At 38.9% G+C, this 22,444-nt stretch overlaps 1 protein-coding gene across 1 annotated transcript; it reads right to left on the bottom strand.

Annotated features, from left to right (window-relative positions):
- Positions 1-1,850: 1,850 nt before the first annotated feature.
- On the bottom strand, positions 1,851-21,459 carry PCMTD2 (protein-L-isoaspartate (D-aspartate) O-methyltransferase domain containing 2). Its single transcript, XM_080925472.1, has 6 exons — positions 21,339-21,459; positions 16,541-16,871; positions 14,663-14,765; positions 12,569-12,740; positions 7,661-7,784; positions 1,851-4,374 (listed from the first exon to the last, which is right to left on the bottom strand). The coding sequence occupies exons 2-6, from the start codon at positions 16,845-16,847 to the stop codon at positions 3,995-3,997; spliced, it is 1,086 nt and encodes a 361-aa protein (XP_080781598.1). The 5' UTR covers positions 16,848-16,871; positions 21,339-21,459; the 3' UTR covers positions 1,851-3,994.
- Between the last annotated feature and the right edge of the window lie 985 nt (positions 21,460-22,444).

Below are 22,444 nucleotides of genomic sequence, written 5' to 3'. Positions count from 1 at the left end.
CCCAGCTGAGGTCTCTGCTGGTTAACTCTAGAGAGACTGTGCCTGTTTCTTTAAGGGATTCTTGGAGAGATGATAATTTAAGAGCTCTGATCAAGTCTACACCTGGTTGTGAGCTCATAATGGGCTACCCAGGCTGTGCCTGGTAACAGCTTGGAAATCAAACACTATGTCTGTTCATCAATTTGACAGTAAAGTCAGTGTCCAAAACAAAGCTGGATCCCGCCCTCTCGTGACATCACTTCCTGTTCTTTATTTTACTAGAAACCAAGAGGCAGCTCAGTTCAGGTGGGAGACCATCATTATCTTGTGCAAGGTTTCTTGACAAAAGTGTGTAAAGTCTGCAAACTACAATCCCACAGGCTAGAATCTGGCTTCAACAAGATCCCCCACAGGATGATCCAGAAAATAAAGTTGAAAGTCAGAGGTGATGTGCCCCCAGGGAGCCACAGAGACTGTTAATACTTTCCCCTCACATGTTGTCTCCTTAGAGTATCAAAGCCTTTTGTAAAGCCTGGAATTTTCTCTTTGTCTGCAAAACCATCTATGGTAAATGGATATACCTCAACCCACCAATGTATGATAGTTATTACTGGTTGTCAACGTGACTACATCTGGGATGAACCACAATCCAGAAATGTGAGGGCACACCTGTGATCCAGATCTTGAGGCTGGAAGACAGGTTTCTGACCTGGATCTCAGGCAAGGTAGTGCACACCTTTAATCCTAGGAGACAGAGGTAAGCAGATCTTTGAGTTGAAGGTTAGGCTGGGACAAAGAAAGTTCCAGATTCAGGCATGGTGGTACACAACTTTAATTTGGACCACACCTGCTAGAGGCCTACATAAGGACATTGGAAGACTCACTGAGTACACTGTCTTCAGACACACCAGACGAGAACATCAGACCCCATTACAGATGGTTGTGAGCCACCATGTGGTTGCTGGGAATTGAACCCCCGAGCCAGAGCCAGCTCTCCAGCCCCCTACCCTTTGACCTATCTTAAATGAGCAAGACTTTTTTTTCTCCATAAAAAAAAAAAAAAAAAAAAAAAAAAAGGTCTTCTTGTAATTGCTTTTCTTGTCTCTTTGAAACAATACCCTACTGTGTAGCCCAGGCTAGCTAGGAGCTCACAATCCAAATGACTTTACCAACAGGTGTGTGCCACTTACCCAGACGGTCTAATGATTCTTGCTGCTCCTTATCTGTTCTGTCTCCATGACATCATTACCTTCCTGTTTCTATCACTAGTTCAGACCCTTCAATCCATTTGGTTCACCAATTCCTTAATGTTCAGTTTTCAGTTAAATGTCAAAACTCAGAATTCATATTTATCACTGGCATACAGGTTCTCTATATAAACATTTATACATGAGTATGAGTCTACATAAGAACCATACTAATTAAATATTATTTAATTACAAATACTGAATGTACTGCTTTCCCTTTATGAGCAAATGATTAAAACAGCAAATAATGATGTTCTTCAAAGTTCTCTTATACAAGTATTACAAATTAAACAATACAAGTATCTGGTGAATGAAAATTTAATAAGGAAAAAGAAGTCTATTAGTAAAAATGTCTTTAAAGATTTATTTAATATGCATGTTTGTTTTGCCAGCATGTATGTAAGTCAACACATGTATGCCTGGTGCTCATAAGCATTCAGAAAATGGAGTCAGATCCCATGGAACTGGAGTTACAGTCGGCTGTGAGCTACCATTGGGTGCTAAGAACTGAACCTGGGTCTTCGGCATGAGCCATCTCTCCAGTCCCATTATGAAGTCTTAAAAAGAATGTAATCAAGAATCCCATACTCAACACAGAAGCAATACTGAGAATAAAATGTCTTAACACTTTTTTATTGATTTGCTTGTGTTTACCCATATGTTTCAACTCATTAAAAAAAAAACAGTGTTTCTAATTTCTTGGATTTTCAAGTTTAAGTTTCACGTTGACAAATCTATTTTTATGTACACCTTTGATTCTTACATGACAACAGAAGTCACATGTTTAAAAATACCCACTCTTTAAAACATAGCTATTGTCAATATTTTGTTTACAATACAGATTCTGAAGACAAACATCTGACTATATTAAGATTTATTAGTCTGAAAGAAGAATGTGGGATATTATTGTGTATACCATCGGTATATACTGAATTCTTGCAGCAAAGTGTTTATGAGAAAATTTCAATTTAGTATAACATGAAGGCCAATCTACTCACTTGTTTCAACTATATTTGACTAAACTCACAAAGTGATAAAATATAAATACAAAATGCTAAGAAAAGTTTTAACATATAAAGGGAAAATGTCTTACCCATTATAATTTTTTAAAAATCCAGCATAAAGGCAAATGTGGCTTTTTAAAATGTAGCCCATATTCAATCACAGGAAAAAAATTCAATCAATCCATCTAATATACAAACTTCACAGATAGCACTTATTTAATGTTATGTCCAAAATTTTCCATGTAACATAAAATTCTAGCTAACAATTAGAGTTAACATCAAGATCTGCAAACTACAAACATCTGCAAGTCAAGTTAGAGCATGCATTTCTCTCTGAAAGAAAAGAAGCCCAAATTAGAGTTAAAAGGCAAGTAAAAACAACTATGAACTTTAAGTAGCTTATATTTAATGTAATGTAAGTATATATTATATTTATAATGTAGGACATTATATGTTTTCCCAGTTATACATGCAGACTATACTATGTGGTAAAAATGATTCGACTAACTTGAAGAAAAAAAAAGAAAGAACCAAAATACCCATTTAAGCTGGTGAAATCAAAACTATCAAATGTCTCCCCTTCAAGTCACATGAGGCTAAACTAAAAGTAAGTCATAAAATCTCAGTACTTAATCCTAAATTAATACTCTAATTTGGGCTTATTACTAACAATTTACACTATTCTTTTCTTTGGGCTAGAAAAAAAATTTTTTTTAAGAGCCAGCTTTTGGAATCAGCAATGCAACTTCAAGTCCTGCTCTCGGAAAGCCAGAAAGGTTGATTTAAAAAAAAAAAAAAAAAGAACAAAAAAAAAAAAAAAAAAACTTGATAGTTCTCAACACCCATGACCTGGAGAGAACAGATTTCACAAGTCACTACGTTAAACTGCTCTAATGCAATGGAGCTAGTAAAATACATATATCTGCTCTTAAGAAAATTTACAAAACTAACAATTTTTTCTCCAGAATTATAAAAGATAAAAATCTATGACCTGGTACTCTAATATGATCAAAGAAAGACTGCAAACTGAACTCAAGAAGCATGGGCTTTCTGTAACACTGCAGTCTCTCTACCTGCTCTGAAAATTCTCATGTAAATACCGTAGAACTGCTCTGATCTTTGCAGTTCAGTGACTCATGAATCACTGCTATGGTTCAGGTGGTCCCTATAAGTATCAGAAGGAATGGGGAGAAGATCAACTGCTGGAAGTCTTTGGAAATTCCAGGAAGACATCTGGCAGTTCTTTACATTATCCCTCCTTCTGTATCTCATTTTCTTTCTCTTTAAAAAATTTATGATTGATATTCCACATAATATTTGATTAGTCTGATTAAAATAAGGGAGGATTTTCAACATTTCCCAACCTAGAAAAAGTCAGAAGTCAGAAGAACTCAATGGCAGCAATAGAACCATTACATAAAATTCAAGCTGAGTGGTGGTATGTCATACCTTTACAGATTTGCCCCTTGCTTCACACAGGATCCCAATCCAATTTAATTCAAGTCTCAATGTGAAAGTTTGCCTGCATAAGGAGCAGACATCATGCAGTTCTCAATGCGCTTAAGTTACAGTAGAGCCAAAAAGATGCACATCCTACCCTACACCCAAGGAAAATAATTCTATGCAGTTTCTTGTTAGATTGTGCTTAAATAAATCACACCATTACATGAAAAGTTTTAGAGGATAGACAGGAACCAAGAAAGGGAAAAGACATATCTGGCCAGCAGTTTTTTCCTGGGTATCCTGGTCCCACTCTCCCACAGCTCACTTTTCCCTGTAATACAGCAGGTAGTACTTCAGGGGGTCAGGCAATGGGAGGCATAACACCCTTTGACGAAGGAAGTTCACCGGTGGCTCAGGCTTGGCCTCCCGTAAGGTCCTCTCTGCCACTTCCCGCTCACGGTGATCTTCTTCTGCATCCTCACAGCTGGTGTCATCAGAGGGGTTGGAAATTCGACTGGCAAAAACCTCTTTGTCCAAAAAGACAATGGTCTCCATTCTGCGGCGACGGACTCGCCTTCTTTTAAACATAGGTGTGCTCTTCAGTCCACCTCCTCTGGTGGCTTCCTGGCGCATAGCCCTTTTGATGGTGCCACGGATAGCAAGCCGGGCCAGGTCCTGCAGGCTGCGCACGGCTGGTGGTGCTGTGGACAGGGGCAGAGCCTGTGGGCATGGGTGGGACCAACCCACACCTAACTTGCTGAAAAAGGGGAGCATTCTAACCAAACAGGAACCAGTGGTCTAATTTGTATCACATGTGTTTCTCAAAAGCTTTGCAAATATACTAGTTCTTAACTCTGAGAAGGATAGAAACACTGTCTAGATGATCAGCAGTAAATTTTGAAACCTTAGGGTTTGTTCCTGCAGCCTAGTTTATAACTCTATTCTGTTCAATGACAAGATAACATCCACTCAATAATACAGCAATCTACATTTCTAACATCCTTTTAAATACTTTAATAGTTTTCCATGAGTTTAAATATATTAAAAAGAAAATCTAAATTACTCTTTCCCCTTCAGGACATATAACCTTCTTCAAGCAAGAGGCTAGTCTATAGAAGGTACTCTTATGCTATCTGCAACATTTGTAACCAAAATCATAACCCCTGCCTATAACCCACCAATATCTTCTGCCCTGCAGAAATGCAAGAAATGTTGTTAGACAAGGTTCGAACAACAAACAGTGCTTCCTCCCTCGTTCTGAAACACCAACCCTTCTTTCTTGTCTTTTGTCCCTGAGAACATGGGCATGTGTTCTCTCTGCAAGATGGAGCTACAGTGCCTTCCCTGTATCCTGTCATTCCACTGAGCAGTTGAGGCCTCGTATCTCAACAACAAATAACCAGTAGTATATCCTGCTCTCACCAACTCAATTTAAAAAAGTTCCTGAACATTTGCAATCCAGCTGTTTCCCCAAGACTGCTAAAACAGTCTCCTCACTGGCCACTGGGCTTCCAAGTATCAGCTCTGACCTGTCTGGCTTTCTCTGAGGGTCACCAGGAAAACTGATTCAGTTTGCTATGGCCAGGTTCATAGCCCTTCTCTATTACTTGACTTCTCTTAGGCCTTGTAACACTCTCAAAGGCTCAGTGTCTACCCTACTTCTCTCTCAGTATGACTGCTGATCCTTGGTTTAACATCTATTCTGTAAATTTAGATAATATAGACCAGTTCCCCAAGTTGAAACTCAGTCCCAATCAAGTCAAATCTACCCCAGACTCAGCACAATACCTTAGGCTCTCCTGTTCTTCCTCAGAAAGGTCATGTGTCCCGGAACCCTTCCTGTTGAGAGGCTGGTGTTGTCTCAATCTTTTTCTCTTGCATGATAGGAAAAACCTCATCAACTTCCTGCCTGACTTCTGCCTCCAACCTGCATGCATGCCACTTAGGAGGATGCTCCAGGCAGTGCATGTCCAAGCTGCGTGGTCTCTTTGTATGCTGGCTTTTGCTATATGGATTCTCTTATTCCCTTGGTCTCATCAACTTCAGTGATCTAGAAAAGATAGAAACTGCAAACACCCTACCCAACTGATCACTTTAGTAATTCTAACCAAATCACACAAATGTTTATTACTCAACATTCACAGTGAGCATTTTGGGAGGCAACACATGCCTAAGGTTCCTAGCCAGGCTTGACAAGTCCTCATACAAAAACATTCATTTTAAACTAGACTTTCAAAGTCTTCCAAATGTTTTCACAAATTCTTGTTTTCCAAACCAGCCACTGTGCCAGAAGATGATGCATTTCCTTAGTACAGACCACATTTGTTTAAAGAACAAAATTTCAGAACACCAGTCTGACAAATTCACCCTACAAATGATTGACAGGATTATACCTATATAAATATTCAGCATCTTCAATAATATCTGAAGCTCTCCACAGCCACATAGTGAATTAAAGCCCAACCATTCCAGGCAGTTTCTCCAACATATCACACAGTGACTACACCATGAAGTGTGTCCCAAACTTTGCCCTGGTTCTAACTTTCTATTTCTCTCTGTAACTTTAGGTTTTTTTTCATCATTTTTATAAATTCCCCATAATAATAACTGAATATAAAAATTAAAGGTTTGGATTACATGCTACTGATCAACATCTGTAAAAACTAATCAAGTTTTTCCTCCCAGCCTCTGCTCCCAGAATGACAACTCAGAGACTAATTGTTTATTGATAGATGACTAGGCTGTACATTTGGTCTTATTCTCTGACTTGTTCTTAACTCATTAACTCTTTTATTCTAACTTGGGTTCAGCTTCATAGCTAGTTCCCTCTCATCTTCGTACATCTGTCTCAAGAGTTCCTGGGGCAAATTTCCCCTTTATTCTATCCTGAGTTCAATTACTTGGTAGTTCACATCCGACTCCTCAGCATTTCTACCCAAATCTTCCACACGTTATTTCTCAGAGTTCACTCTCCCTGCTGAATGTCTGACCTCCTACTTCTTGCCTCATATGGCCATAAGCTGTTTTACTGACCGGTGATGCGTAGTAACAGATTCTCTCTAAACCTCAAGAAAATTTCCTTTTACCCTGAACATAACCAAGTACAACATAACATCATCCTCTACATAACTTCCCTTGTCACTCCAAGATCTTTGTATGTTTCATTGCTGCTGGTTACCAAAAGTCAAGGCTTTGTCTATATTACCTAACACAGAAAGTAGGCCAATTTGGTAAATGATTCTCTACAAACTCAGGTGTTTTTGGAAGAAACTAACCAAAATGTACATGTTAGAACTATGTATAATAATTCACATTCATGTTCTCTCTTTCATACACACACACACACACACACACACACACACACACACACACACACACACACGTTTTCCAAATGTTTTAAGTAATCAGAAAGTATGATGAATAGTTTGCATCTGCAAGGCCTAAATCTTCATCACTTTGAAATCCTAAGTGATGATAAATCCTCTAGTGAAAGCTGTTTTAAATATGAAACAAACATCAGGATGAAGGTCATCCCACATCAGCTCCATGTACAGACTGCATCTTAGAGATGTAAACACAAAGGTTCAAAGCATATGAGGCTACACAAAATTTCTCAGTCACCCAGCAAAACAGGTTCCTCACACATTTGCTTAAAGTGGCACAAGACAAGTACTGTGAGGAAGAGTGCTATATTCGGGTAACAATTCCCAACAGGCAAGGCCAACCGCCTACAATTCCCCAAATAAGCTCCTTTTCTGTGTGTGAATCTGCTACTCTCAAAAGTATGACGAGCAACAGCATTTAAAAGATTAAAATCATCAAAGATGAGCTAAAAAGAGATACTTAAAAATATCTAAAACATCTTGTATAATTTGAGGATGCAACAGGGGAGGAGAACACTCTTTAATGTCAAAAGATTTCCTGTTCATGTTGTTTCTAGACTGACTTTAATCAAAAATAAAAGGTAGGTAGGATGTTCATACTCACGCAGCTGGACAAGTCTGGACTGTCCTGACTCCGAACGGCAAGGCTGGACCAGAGGAGCAAAGGAAACAGCCAGAATCTTTTTTGTTTCCCAAGCAGAAGGGCCTGTGCGTGTTATCTTGGTCAACTATCTCAAAGACAAAACAAGAACATCCAAAGAATTTGGCCACTAGACAACTTATATTTAATTGTTATCATTTCTATACAGCAAGTCTAAGTATGAAAAAGCCTGTCTACGTACACCTCACCTGACATGGCTGATAACTAACATGGATGTTCCTATACAAATGCTTAGCATGGACATACTCAAGCTCCTTGACCTACCTTCTCTTTATAAGAAACACAAATGGTAAGTCAGTTAAAGGACTATAAAAAAAAAAAAAAAAAAAAAAATCAAAAGATAACAAAGGTAAGGTTCATACAAATAACTTTTAAGGTTCTTCAAAACAGTGGCTGAAGTTAAGTTGGGGAGGGCCTGTCCTCAGTAAAACTAACCAAAGATGTACAACAATCTACAATACTTCAACCATTTACCCTGAACTCCATTTGCTGCTATCAGGGGCACAGCTGTGATGGCATCTAAGGCACAAAAACTGTGCTTTAAGCCATCTGCACCTGCAATAGCTAGGGAACAGGAAAGGCCCAAATGCCAGATGTCGGGCTAGACACCTAAGGCAACTGTCCTTATTCTCACTGACAGCGCTTCAGGGGTGCAATGGGACACGCTAGCTGACACATAGCAGTATAGGTCATCAAAGCACTTTATATTATAGGATTAGTACCAAAGAATCCAATTAAACTGCATAGCTCTGTGTGTTCAATGTGACTAAGACAGTCTACAAATGCCCTTAATAGGTCATAAAACTGAGAAGATTATATGATTATATTTTCTAAAAACATTTAACCCAGAAACTCATCCAAAACTAAGATTCTCTAAAAGGATTAAGCAGTACAATTACTAAAGATTAATGATAGTCAGAGATAACAGCAAAAACATTTTTCAAAAAACTTTGAAGATTTATTTTTCAAATTATGTGCACACACAAGTGCCAGTATTTGTCTGGTAGAGACCATCAGCTCCTCTAAATCTGTAGTTCACAAACCGTTGTAAGTTTTTTGAACTCAGGTCCTCTGTAAGAACAGTATGCACTTAACTCTTGGGCTATTTCTTTATCACCCAGGAACTTAAAAACCTATTTTATTATTTTTTGCATGTATGGGTGTTTTGTCTGTGTGTTAGCCTGTGTACCTGGTATGTACCTAGTACCTGCCAAGGCCAGAAGAGTGTTTCAGATCCCGTAGAACTGTGGTTACAGATGGTTGTAAGCCACCGTGTGAGTGCTGGGAATTGAATCCAGGTCCTCTGAAAGATCTTAACCACTGAATCATTTCTCCAGTCCCTTCAGAAACTTTTGTTTTAAAAATAAGAGTTTCTAGCTATAATGACCACCAAATACTTAACTATAATACATACATTATATGTGAGACCTTAAAACTATAAACCTGTATTTCATAATCTAGATGAACAAACAGAAATAGTTAATCTAGACTAAGATGATCTCAATTAAAATTTTGTAGTAATAATAAAAAAATTAACAAAGCCTTATTAGTTACCTCCCTTTGTCAAAAGTCATTATTTAGAAAATTAATAAGCAAATATTAATAACCAAAATTTATTCCTGAAGTATAAGGGACCAAATCACTAATAGTAGTTTTCTCTTTATCAAGGTTAATCAGCACCTAAATACAGAGAAAAAAGAAAGAATTTAAATGTATTATTCTATAGTTCTTAATAAAACAATGAATCAGGCCTAGTCATTCCAGTCATTCTACTAGGTAAACAAAAAAGCTGCTTATGCCATATACTTGAGTAGAGCTTGTCTCCTAGATCTAAGGTTTTTACATCCAAACAACTGTATACCAAAAATATTCAGGAAGTTGTGTATCACTGAACATATGTAGATCTTCTGTTTGTCATTATTCCCTAAGCGACACAATAAACAACTACTTATATGGCAGTGACACTCTATCAGGTATAACAAATAATTTATAGAGAAATTATAAAGTAAAAAGGAGGACTTGTGTAGGTTATATGTCACTAATATTCTATGTGATTTTATAAAAGGATCTGAGGCATCTGCATATTTTGTCATGAGTGGAAGAAAATGGTCTTATAATCAATCCTTTGTATACTGAAGGTAAATATCTATTTTAATACATGGCTTATATTCTTGTGTTCTCCTCCATCAAAATATGCCAAAGGTAAACACTACCAAGCCTCTAGATCCAATTGCCAATAGGTAGAAAATACAAAGGACAAAAGAATATCCAATCCAATAGCACAGCAATCTATGGGCTGGAAATTCCAGAATGTAGGAAACACTTTAAGACCAAAAACCTAGTCCCCTGAATGAGTCAGTTGCAAAGAAAATATGAGAAAAAAAATAATGCAAGAGATTAAAAGATAAGGAGTTGGATGATGGTCTAGTTGGCAAAGTGCTTGCCATGCTAACATGAGAACCAGAGTTCCAATCCCCAGCACTCAAACACTAGGCAGGCAGTGTGCTCCACCCTTCACCTCAACACTCTAGATGGAGACGGGAATCCCCAGAGCAAGATGGCTAGTTAGACTAGCTGAATCGGTAAGCTCTGAGTCCAAGTGAGAGACCCTGTGTCAATATATAAGGTGGAAAACAATCAAAGAAGACACCATATGTCAATTCTCTGGCCTCCATATGCATGTGCACAAGCACACATACAAACTGGCACCCAGCCACATGTGACCACGCATACATAAACATACACAACTAGGAGATTTATCAGCTAAACTCGACTTGTAAACATCAAAATGATATAGACTCAAAATTAAATGACTTAAAATTATACTCATGAATTCTCTTAAGTAAAGCATTGTAAGTTACAGGCTATTCTATACAAGAAAAGTTTTAAAAAGTAAGGAATGCGTAAAATACTTTCTACAAAGTATTAAGCAAGTATACTAACAAGATCAAAATTGACAGAAACCATCTTGGAAAGACGAAAGCAAGCAAATGAGTTCTCTGACAATGGCCCACCATTTTGTGAGACTGTGATGGGTCAGCTCTGAGAATGCAGGGTCCTGAGAGACATCATCCCAGGATTGCTTCTTGCTGCCGATAAGCCTTTCCTGTCACTATTACACAGCCTAACAATTCCTTCCTGGGCATCAGCCCACCCTATTGGGCGGACTTTCTGCAGATCAACATGAAGCTGTAGAAAAATTAATGATTTCATAGTTCCTGATAATGAGTTTATAGAATTCCTAAATTTATACAAGTAATTTCAAGCCCTCTATAGAATAAAAGCTGCCAATAGAGCTCTGTAAACATTCATGGGTCATGGGCTAATTGAACTAGAAAAAGAAAGCATGCTTGGAACAAATTTATGATCAAGGAAAACATTCCTTCTAGGTTAAGAACAAAGTCACTATTTGGTAACTAAAGGTCATAAACTGGGAATGAGCAATTTATTGTAGGTGCAAGGATAAGAAATAAAATAGTAACTAGTTTAACTATATAAAACTTGAAAATAATAAGACACAAAGCAGATAATTTGTCTCTTGACAAAACCATGCTAACTTGTGACATAAGAATTACTGCCTTAGTGCTCGCTTCCGCAGCACATGCACTAAAATTGGAATGATACGGAGAAGATTAGCATGGCCCCTGCACAAGGATGACACGCAAATTCAAGAAGCGTTCCTTATTTTTGAAAGCCTCAGTCCTTCTTAGAAAAAAAAAAAAAATAAGTGTATAGCACCCTCTCATTGTGTGGTACACCTGGACCTTAAATCATTAATAATCCAAGAGCTAAGAATATAGCCTTGTGGCAATTTTTGGTATTCAAAAGTCATTATGCTTAATCTATACACACCAAGAAAACTCTGACTGTTTCCATGTTACATTCTGTTCTACATGTACTTTATGCTTATGGTAACTAATAAGATTTCAATGCATACTGTCAAACCTCTAGAAGAATTAAGTACTGACAAAAATATATTTATATAGTGTTATGCCAAAATGCTTTTAAAAATCTGTACATGTATCTCTCTTTTTTTAAATAAAGTTGTAAGGAAAAAAATTATTGCTTTAAACTTATAATGAACTTATGGGGGGCTTGTAACAGATAATGTCCAGTTAGATATAGTAATGAAAGGTTATGTAAATAATTCTGTTGTGACTCCTTAAACCTTCTTGATCTATGACATGAATTCTTGCCTTAAACTACTGTCAACTTATTCACATGCAAAATATTTAGAAAATCATGTAATCAACCTGTTGCAACAGTTCTACCTGATACTTGTATGAGGCAAAAAAAATATAAATACTAAGAACAGAAATAAAGGTTGTTGGAGTTTCTTTACACTGCTACATCTTTTCTCTCTGGCTTACAAAGAGTTAAAAAATTCTGAGCCTCTCACCTGATCAGCGAAGGGCCTCTAGTCAAAGAACCCTAGTCACCAACTTCTTTTCTTAATTCCCTGATGCTATGAAGCCATCAGCTTTTGGCCATAGAATAGCAGAGTTTAAAAAAATGTAGCAAATGTCAGCTACTCTGGCCCTAGTCTATGCCACTACCACTGCTTGCCTCAGTCTGTCCCGGATGCCAGGCTGGTCACTGGCACAAAATAAAAAGTGAGCTGGGGTGAAGAGAAGAAAGAAGAAAGAAAAGGGAAGGAAGGAGAAAGTGGAGAGGAGGAAAGAAGAAAACAGAAAGAAAAACAAGTATAAGAGAACAGGAGGTAGGAGAAGGCTCACACATAGCACACAGGGTATGGAGGACCTATGCATAGCTTTGTGTTCCTGTCACTGCAGCAGACACAGACTGATTGGGAGGAGAGTATACACAGTGTCAGCTGTGTAGAGACCTGACCTTCTCTTCCAAGGGCATGACAAGGATCCCTCCAACTTTGAGAAGATTTTTCATGTACTCTTCATGTTCTTTCTGCACACCAGCCCCACAATAGACACGATCATACTGACAACAATCTGGAGCAATCTCCAGGCAATTGCCAGTTACAAAGGAAGGTTCACAGAAGTCAAATCTGCAAGAAAAAATGTTTTCTGTAACTACATGTATCATTGTAACAAGTCTATAAAAACAAAGTTATGCCTACCATGTTGGGAACAAGCAAAAGAAATGTATTCTAAGTACTACTATTTTGCTCTCAGACCCCATTTAACCATATGGGAGAAACTGAATTCAAGGTCCCAAGCTCTAGGGGATTTGAGGACTTCCCTACAACTGAACAGCTTCTGTTGTAAACAGCTGTCTGAGTCCAGACATCTCAGGGACAACTTTTAAGGAGACAGTTGTATGAGTCCAGCCATCTCAAGGACACTTGTTAATATTGCTGGGTCAAACAAGTTCATGTCCCCAGGCCCAGGAAGAAACACCTATATTTTCCTAGTTGTCTGTTAACAGGCAAAGAATATAGAAACTGCTGTTATCTAAACCAAGGTGCATAAGTTATAAAATTATATCATCAATTGCCTGTTATGCCCTAATTAACTACATGCAGCTGACCAGCTCCTTTGTCCTCCTTATCGCTCTAGCAGAACAAATTAAAGACCTTGAAGCCAGCTGTCCTGGATAAGGCCCAGTCTCCAAGGGGTACTCCTTTGTTTAACCCATAACGTCAACATTCAATTGGATAACACTGCAGCTTCCCTCAGATCCCCTCCCGCTCCACTTTGTGTTCACATCCTTTAAAAATGTTATATAATCTCCCTTCTGGGACATGGTTCAGATCCTAAACTAGCTGTCTGCCTAATGCTCAAAAAATAAAGCTTTCACTTTAAGGCTTCTGTATCTGAAGTGAGCTTTCTTGGCTTCCACCCTGAACCCAACAACCACAGGTTTTAATTACAAAATCACAGAACAATGTAACACTTTGCAGAACTAGGAGTTAGAAGCTACATTTCCAAATAGAATCATACTATATAAATAGAACCTTATACATTACACACAAAATAGAATCAAAGTGAATGCTCCAACATGATCCAAATATAAAGCAACACCAGCAACCATTTTTCACTGTTTTTACAATGCTCAGCACTACACTCAGCTGCCTGACAAGCAACTGGAGATTTTATTAGAATTTTAGTTATTTAGTGTGTGAATTCACCTGTGTATACATATAGGTGTGCCACAGCACGCATGAAGACTTCAGAGGACAACTTGTAGGGGTCAGCTTTCCTTTTATGAGGTGGGTCTCAAGGATCAAACTCAGGTCATCACTCTGGGCAAAAAGTGCCTTGACCTCCTGGGTCATGACCTCCTGGGTCATCTCAGCAGCTCCAACAGTAGGTTTTTTTTTAAAAAAGCACTTTCTTTTTCTAAACAGGTTTTCCTTATTGGCTAGTCTGAAACTTCCTATGAAAACCAAGCTGCTCAAACTCACAAAGATATGCCTGCCTCTGCCCACCACAACTAGTAAAAAACACTTCTTAATCTCTGAAATTTCCATTCTTTAAGAAAACAATTATGTGATATATGATATAAATTTTCTATTCTGGAACATGAAAACTGAGCGAAATAATTTTTTTTGGTTTTTTTTCTTTTACTATAATAATGAAAATTTGATGTTTATTATCCTAAGTTATAAAACACAAAGCTGGCTGGGTGTGGTAACACATGCCTTTAATCCCAGCACTCAGAAGACAGAGACAGGTGGATTTCTATAAATTTGAGGTCAACCAGGTCTACATAGTAAGTTCCAGGACAACCAGGGCTATTTAAAGAGACCTTGTCTCAAAAACAACAACAAAAAAAAAATCCATAAAATCATAAAGCAATTAATACCAGAGAATATTAAAACAGTAACAAGGGTAAGCACACATGTAACCTAGAATCATCCAACCATACTTTAATTATGTTTTCTGGCATATGCATACTAATAAACTGGCTTTTACTATCGATAATTAACACCCTTTGTTAGAACCAATGAGTGGCATCTAATCATACTTGTCAAAACTGTCACTTGTTCTGATGAAGACGTCCAGTTTCTGCTTCGCATACTCAGTCACATCTGAATGAAGCTCCACCCCATGGTTCACACCAAAAGGACCTGAAAGATTTGAGAAAATAAAGCTCTTAGAATGAGGAAAAGAACCCTTGCTCATTTTTTTTTCTGTACTTTCTTAATTACAACACAGATAAATCTGTAGTGTGTAATAACAGACACAGGGTTTGAGGTCTCAGCATATTTGTGGCTCTAAATCACCCAAAGTAGTCTTTCAACATGTAGTATAGGTTCCATTCACTAACACAGTATTTGTTTTGATGCCTTGGCTTCTCAAAAAGCTCTCAAACATTAAAAGAATCATTTGCAAATTGAAAAAAAAAAAGGCAAGAGTAGTAGCTTTTACTAACAAATTTAAAAACCTTATTTACAAATAAAATCTGCATTAGGATTTATCTGTATCTCACATTATTACTGCTGGCTGTATCAGGAGCCACAGTGTCTCTAGCCTTACTCTTTCTTAGGTATTAAGGTATGTGTGTGTGTGTGTGTGTGTGTGTGTGTGTCCAAGTGTACACATCCATGAATGTTGATGGCAGAGGTCAACATTAGGTATTTTCCACTCTCCATGTTACTTTTTGAAACAGGGTCACACTAAATAAACCCAGGGGTCAACAATCAGATAAAATGGCTAGCCAAACAAGCCCCTAGAATCCTGTTTTCCAGCTCTGAAAATAAAGACACACACACTGTTACACCTGACATGTGTTCACCTTTACATGATTTGAATGAACTCTGGTCTTCATGTAAGAACAGTATTTACAGTAAGCCATCTCCTCTGCTACTTAAGCTGGTGCTCGCTTGCGCGCTCTCTCTCTCTCTCTCTCTCTCTCTCTCTCTCTCTCTCTCTCTCTCTCTCTCTCTCTCTCTCTCCTCCCTCCCTCCCTTTCTCTCTCTCTCTCTCTCTCTCTCTCTCTCTCTCAAGACAATGTGTCTCTGTGTTGCCCTGGCTGTCCTGTAACTAGCTAGCTCTGTAGAACAGGTTGGTCTCAAAATCACAGGGTTCTGCCTGCCTCTGCCTCCAGAGTACTGGGATTAAAGGCTTATCTCCCCACTACCACCACCACCACCACAAGGCTGCACCCTTAGGCTCTTTTCAATAGTATTCATTTATTTGTTTTTATTTATTTTTTATTTTATATGAGTACACTGTAGGTGTCTCCAGACATACCAGTAGAGGAACTGGATCCCATATGGTTGTGGTTGCTGGGAATTGAACTCAGGACCTCTGAAAGAGCAGTCAGTGCTCTTAACCACTGAGCCATCTCTCCAGCCAGCCCTTCAATAGTATTTATAACATGGGCAGTTTTATTTTCTATTCCCCTGCCCCAGTCAAAACCACTGCCTTAGCCAATAAAATCAAATTAAGAATGAAAATCATATCAACTAAGAAAAAACACAAGCAACATCTGAAGTCTTTGCCCTATTATAATGTTTTACACAAAGCAGGAATTCAATAGCCCTTCAGCTGATAAATCCTGATAATAATATCAGAAATGGCCATATTCATACATCCATTCTTACAGCTTATAAAGAAAACAGCCTAAATGACTCCATAACCTAATAAAACCCTTCTATCTCTGAAATTCCTTAAAAATACACACTTACTACTCTTTTAGTAGCAAACAAAAGAGAAACTGTTAGAAAGAACTTAAACTACCAAAGACCTTTGCTGTTTTCCATCACTCATAGCAGCATAGGCAGGAGACACACAAAGGAGCCCCGCCCCATCAACAGTATGCAACCAGCCTACAAAATCTTCTATTTGTATCAAATTGTACTACGGCAGAGGGTACTAAAAGCTCTGTATCCACACTCACCTAGAATGAGACCCACCATGGAGCTGAGGTAGCCAGTACCACTGCCCAAATTCAGAAACGAGAGCCCAGGCTGCAGATCCAGAGCCTCCATCACCTCTGAGTAGATGCAGGGGGCTGAGAGATGAATGTTTCCATGTTTCCACGCCAAGTCTTTGTATGCATTTTCTTTAAATTCTTCAAGATAATAATCTGCTCGATCAATAGCTCGGAAAGCCTGCTCTACTAAGTCCGTCCGGATGTACTGGGCTTCCTTCAAATTATCAATGAGCTCGTCGTTGTCCTCACCGGCACTCACAGCACCACCCATGTTCCAGATTACAACCACGCAAGACTGCAATTAAAATGTTAATAACTATTTACATTAGGGAAGAGCAAAACAAAGAAAGCTCTATATACATGCTCTTTCCAAATTCTGAGTTCCGAATGTAATAAAGATGGAAGTGTGTTTTGTCAGTAACTACTTCACCCTCCAAAGATGCTGGTATTGGGAGTGGAAAGTAGTCAGAGGGATAGTTCAAAGGGTAAAGCACTTGCCGTACAAACCTTATGACCCAAGTTTACTCCCTAGAAACTACATAATGTTGAGAGGAGAAAAACTAGTGCCCCAAGGTCACTCTCTGATCTTCTCAAGTACACAATGGCATGCGCGAGCCCACATACCATAGTTTAATTAGAAAACACAAGACCACTAGCTCCACTCGAACTTTAAGCTAACAACAAATAATAAACCATTTGATGTTTAACTGATAATCAATTTTTAAAATTTTTTACATTTATTATTTTATTTGGAAAGTATATTTGCTGGCCTATAGGGGCAACGACTTGCAGGAGTGGTCCCTAGGGACGAACTAAGGTTTTTAGGTTGGGTGGCAGATACCTTTACCCGATGAGCCATAAAGAAATTTAAATTTAAATGGCATTCCCATGTCAACTGGAGCACTGCATCTCACATACACATAAACTCACCCACAACAAGTAACACATCCAACCTACTGATTAGGTTACTCTGATGCTTAAATTTTAGGTTAAAATATTCAGAAAACTTTCTTCCCAAGTAGAACACATTGTGATAGACACCTTATTGTAACAAACATAAGATCCATTTCAAGGCTGAAGTTTCGGGTCCCGCTGGCACTGTGGCCTACTTCCTATACAGCTTCCTTCCCCTTGCCATGTAAGAAGTACACTTACCTTCTCCTATCCTGTCTTGTTGAAGAAAGCATCCTCTTTAGGTCCACCTACTAAGACAATATTCCCTGATCCAGTAACCAGGGAATATTTTTTACCCTGGAGAGGTCTTTTTCTTCCTAGAAAATGAAAAATATCTTCCCCAGTTTTATACTGACCTCAGTTGACTTTTCCAAACTAATGGCTTTATTTCTTAAAAGATGCTGCTGCTGATATAAATTGCTGAAGAAAAGGCTACCAAACCACAGGGAGATTAGTAGACTTTCTCAATCAAAACAGCTCCTGTTCAGGAGTTCAAAGTCATCTTCAGTGAACTCCAGGCCAAAATGGATTATATAAGAACCTGTCTCAAACAATAACAACAATTATGTTATGGTCCCTGTTCCCTCAGTCTTCTCTCTTGGAACACTGGAGAAAGCCCCTATACACACCCATCCCTAGACATACCCATGGGCACAACTGGCAACAGCAGTGCTAAGCCTAGGAATGAAAATCAACTACCACTCTGGCATCAGTGTGGTACAACAGGTTTAAAAAAAAAAAAAAAAAAAAAACTTTCTTGATACAAATTCTCTTCCATTTTATGATGAAATAATCCATCTTCATAATCAAAAAATATTAATTTTCAAATTACAGTTCTACTATTAAAATTTAATCTATTTTTAAAGTGAATTCAGTGCCCTTGCCCCAAGTCCCTAGTGCTAATAAACTGGGCTTAATCTTAGATAAGCCACTTACTTCTACTGCTACACTACTGATCTAACATAGTCATATTAAAATTTGGAACACCAGCTGAAAACAGAGTAATGTATTTATATGCTTACAGGCCAATTTAGGAAAGGACCTTTAAAAACACATGTCCCAATGAATCAGAAAAGTCACTCTCTTCACTCTATCTCAATTCTACAAATTAGTAATCTTCAGCAAGTACCACATCAGAAATATTTAATTTGTACTAGATATTTATATTACTGATTTTTCTCAAGTGAAAGCTAATTCTGTGTTAAAAGAACAGAATTTCAGTAAAAAAAAAAATAGCAACCTGTTTTTACAGTTACTACCTAACATACAGCACTACATTCAACATCAGAAGGTAAAACAAACTGGTCTTCATTATGAAACTGTTCACAGTCACAGAGAGAGGAGCTGTGCTGAAACCAACACTGTTTAGCCAAAGGCTTTTGTTTTGTACACAGCATAGATACAGGTGTTAAAGACTCACAAATGAACAACACTCTTTAGTAATTTCTTGTTAATACTTTGGTAATCATGTATAATGTGCATTATATTGGTAAATTGCCATGTGCTATTGAAGTTTGTTAAAAGTGGACAATGTGAGTCAAGAGGACTCTCCTGTACCAATTCCAGGATGTCTAGTAATCTCCAAAGTACCTTTTCCTGGAGCTTGGTGGGTACCTAATTCTATAATAGGAGAAAGGAAAAGCAAAACATCCCAAGAGTAAAACATTTTGTCCTTGACAGTTGCTAAAAGATTAGCCATTTACATATAAGAATAAGACTATTGCTTATTACATGGTATAAAAATGTCTTGGTAGGGCTGGAGAGATAGATGGTTCAGCGGTTAAGAGCACTGACTGCTCTTCCAGAGGTCCTGAGTTCAATTCCCAGCAACCACATGATGGCTCACAACCATCCATAATGGGATACGATGCCCTCTTCTGGTGTGTCTGAAGACAGCTACGGTGTACTCACATACATTAAATAAGTAATTTTTTTAAATGCCTTGGTAGAAACAGGAAGTTCAGCCATGGAGATCTCAAACATGGAGAAAAGAGAAATTTCAACTGGTAACTCCAGCTGACAGCCTCAACTTTTCCAATTGATTTCTACTGGATGACTGTTAGATGCCCAACCTGATGATGTTATCTGCATATATATTTTAACTTGGAAGCTTCACCTCTATTAGAAATTCCAAACGGCTGCTTCAAATGGGATTTTTGCAAATGATTTCTGCTATTACCTTTTGTTGGTTTCTCAGGTGGGCTATCCCAGTTATCCCTACTAGAGGTGAGGACTCACCTTGATGTTTTCTATCTACTATTTCTGTTCTACTCACTAGTTCTTTCACTTCTGCTTGCTATATAAACCTAATAAATTCACTAATTTAAAACAGAAAGTATGGCTACTGGCTACTGTAGAGCATTCTCTAGACTGCACAGAACACCTATCAATTGATTTGGGTGGAGAGTGGTGAATAATGAACCAGTGTGATACTTAATATTAGCTTTGTCTGACAATCCAATGCTGCCTTGCATAGAAGCACCACTATTTGCTGCTGGGATAAATGTGATCAGTCACTGTGTCGGGGGGGGGGAAAAAAAAAAAAAAAAAAAGCCCTAAAACACACTTAAAAATACTCTCTCCAATGCAAATAGTACCACCACACAAGAATGCAGTGCAGTGGATTCCAACTGAAGGCAATTTAGGAGGCTGTACGTCCTTCACTACACTACACACTTTACTACTTGCCGTAATGCTTGCTACAGTTCCCACTGAGAACTGACTAGCACAGACCAACAGAAGAGAAGGGCACAGGCAAACTGTGCAGAGGGCTCAGAGTGGGCCGAAACAACACAAGTGAAGCTGGACTAAAGGGGCCCGATTTCATATCTATGCTGTATTTGAAAAAAAAAAAAAAAAACTACACTAGCAGGCCCACAGTCAAATCTGGATGTCACTTTCTTACTCGATATCTTGCTAGGGACATGTATTCTAAACCATCATCCTGCAGGCACAATGATGGAAATAACTCTGCCTTGAAAACCAAAAACTCTTGGAGGATGTGCATTAAGTGCATACCACTTGTGGTCTGCATCTGAATGAAAGCCTCACTAATAGTATATGCTGACTAGAAACAGATCCTAATGTTTGATGCACAGAAAAGCTTTGGGACTACCAGAATTTAAAAAAAGAAAAATGTTTCTTCTCACAAGTCTCCCAGCAAGGTCTCAAAGGACAGAGAAAAGCCAGGGCCAAGGGCGAGACCAAATGCTACCACCTCAATTCCCTGTACATATAATCAGTGCTGAGCCTCTTAAATACCTCGTTCTAGAGACAGCCTACCAGACATACTGGGGCCCATGTTAGCCATGTCTTCGATAAGAACAGAGAACAACAGTGCAGGGCCCAAGAAAACAGGAGTTGATGGCAGAGGCACAGGCCTAATAAAAAACAAAGGGTCCAGGCCCCTGCAAGTTCTCTTCAGCTACTTTAGACCTTTCCCCAAAGGGGTCTTTCTTTTCTCCTCCGTAGGATACTCTGCCTTCTTCCAAACATCCGCCCAAGGTATAATGTTTCAAACGTTGTCAATGCCCGACCTGCCCTTGAGCTAATTGCAAACATTTCTTACTTAATCAGAAATAGGTTGTAGATATAGAGCAAACAGATCCCAGAATTAGCAAAAGGCGGAGGGGGGGGCACGCTGGAGGGGAGGGAGGTGCAGGAGGATGCAGATTGGAGGGTGCTGGGCAGGGAGATGGGGGCGGGGGTGGCAGGCGCTTGGGCTCGAAACTCTCGGAAATGGACGCTGGGGAACCAACGTTGGAGAAGGGAAACGGAGGGAAGGGCCGAGGGGCAGAGACGGCTCTACCTCGGCGCTCAGTGGCCCTCGGGTTTAGTCTCCGATAGCAATTCTTCGGACGCTTCTGTCGCTTCGGACCGACCTCAGCCGCTGTAAACATCCGCTGCTACCTCTGCGCGTGCGCGGGCTATACCTGAACTGAGCATGTGCCGTTGGAGGGAGCTCTTAAAGGGGCAACGGCACTGCCCACGAGCCGGCCACTTTCCATCCACTGGTTTGGATGAGTGTGTCCCTGCCTCAGTGGTCACTACGTGGTCTCCGAGCATGTCCAGGCCTAATGATATGAGAGTATACTGGCGTGTTGGCGGAAGAAGGGCAGTTTGCATGCAGGCACATGGTTCTCTGCTTATGTCCACTCAAGGGCACACAGTAGAAAAGGCAGGAGTGACGAAACAAGAGTGATAAATTGGGTCCACTCGCCTGCAGGAGTTACAAACACAAATGATTGCTGGTCCTGCCCCTGCCCGAACAACCGGCCCAGGGGATGGCCATCTGAACGCTTGAACCTTGAATGAGCAGTTCTCCTGGCCATTTCTGAGAAATCTACAGAATAGACTGAAGTCTAAGTAGTCGGTAGGGCTACCTGTCAAGATTGTTCTGAGTTTTAGCATTCCAGTTTTGAATGAGAAGCAGAAACCTGTTCTGTATTATTGTGATTGCACATCTCTACACTGCTTGGAGAGTACATGTTGAAGGAACTAGTGTCAAGATAAAAGGAACCTGGATGCCTGAGTCAACATCTGTAAGAAAGTCACTCAGCCTACAGTGGATTGTGGTACAAATGACAAGAAAATTATTATACTATTTTTTAAAGTTTGTATAGGAAGGCAAAAGACCCGAAATAGATAACACAATAATGATAGAAAGGAACAAATGTATATGCCTAACACCATCTGATTTCATGACTTACTATTAAAATTACAGTAATCAAGAGTCTTATGGGGGAGATAAATTAATGGTATCAAATACAAAGCCCAGGGTAGAGTTATACAAACATAGTAAACTCACCTTTGATAAGAGAACAAACACAATTCAATGGAGGAAGGATGGTCTTTTCAACAAAAGATGCTGGAACAGCTACACATCCATATGTAAAAAATAATAGACAGATTTCT

This window comes from Micromys minutus, assembly GCF_963924665.1.
Source record: "Micromys minutus genome assembly, chromosome: 11".
Lineage (NCBI taxonomy): Eukaryota > Metazoa > Chordata > Mammalia > Rodentia > Muridae > Micromys > Micromys minutus.
This window is presented reverse-complemented; position numbering and strand designations above follow the sequence as displayed.

What these genes read in the sequence shown, in the direction of transcription:
- PCMTD2 (XM_080925472.1), bottom strand. Translation starts at nt 16,847, where the DNA reads ATGGGTGGTGCTGTGAGTGCCGGTGAGGACAACGACGAGCTCATTGAT. An exon ending in ACAAGTGACAGTTTTGACAA is followed by an intron (nt 12,741 to 14,662) that starts GTATGATTAGAT and finishes TTTTTCTTGCAG; the next exon opens with ATTTGACTTCTGTGAACCTT. An exon ending in GTCCAGACTTGTCCAGCTGC is followed by an intron (nt 4,375 to 7,660) that starts GTGAGTATGAAC and finishes CCCTGTCCACAG; the next exon opens with CACCACCAGCCGTGCGCAGC.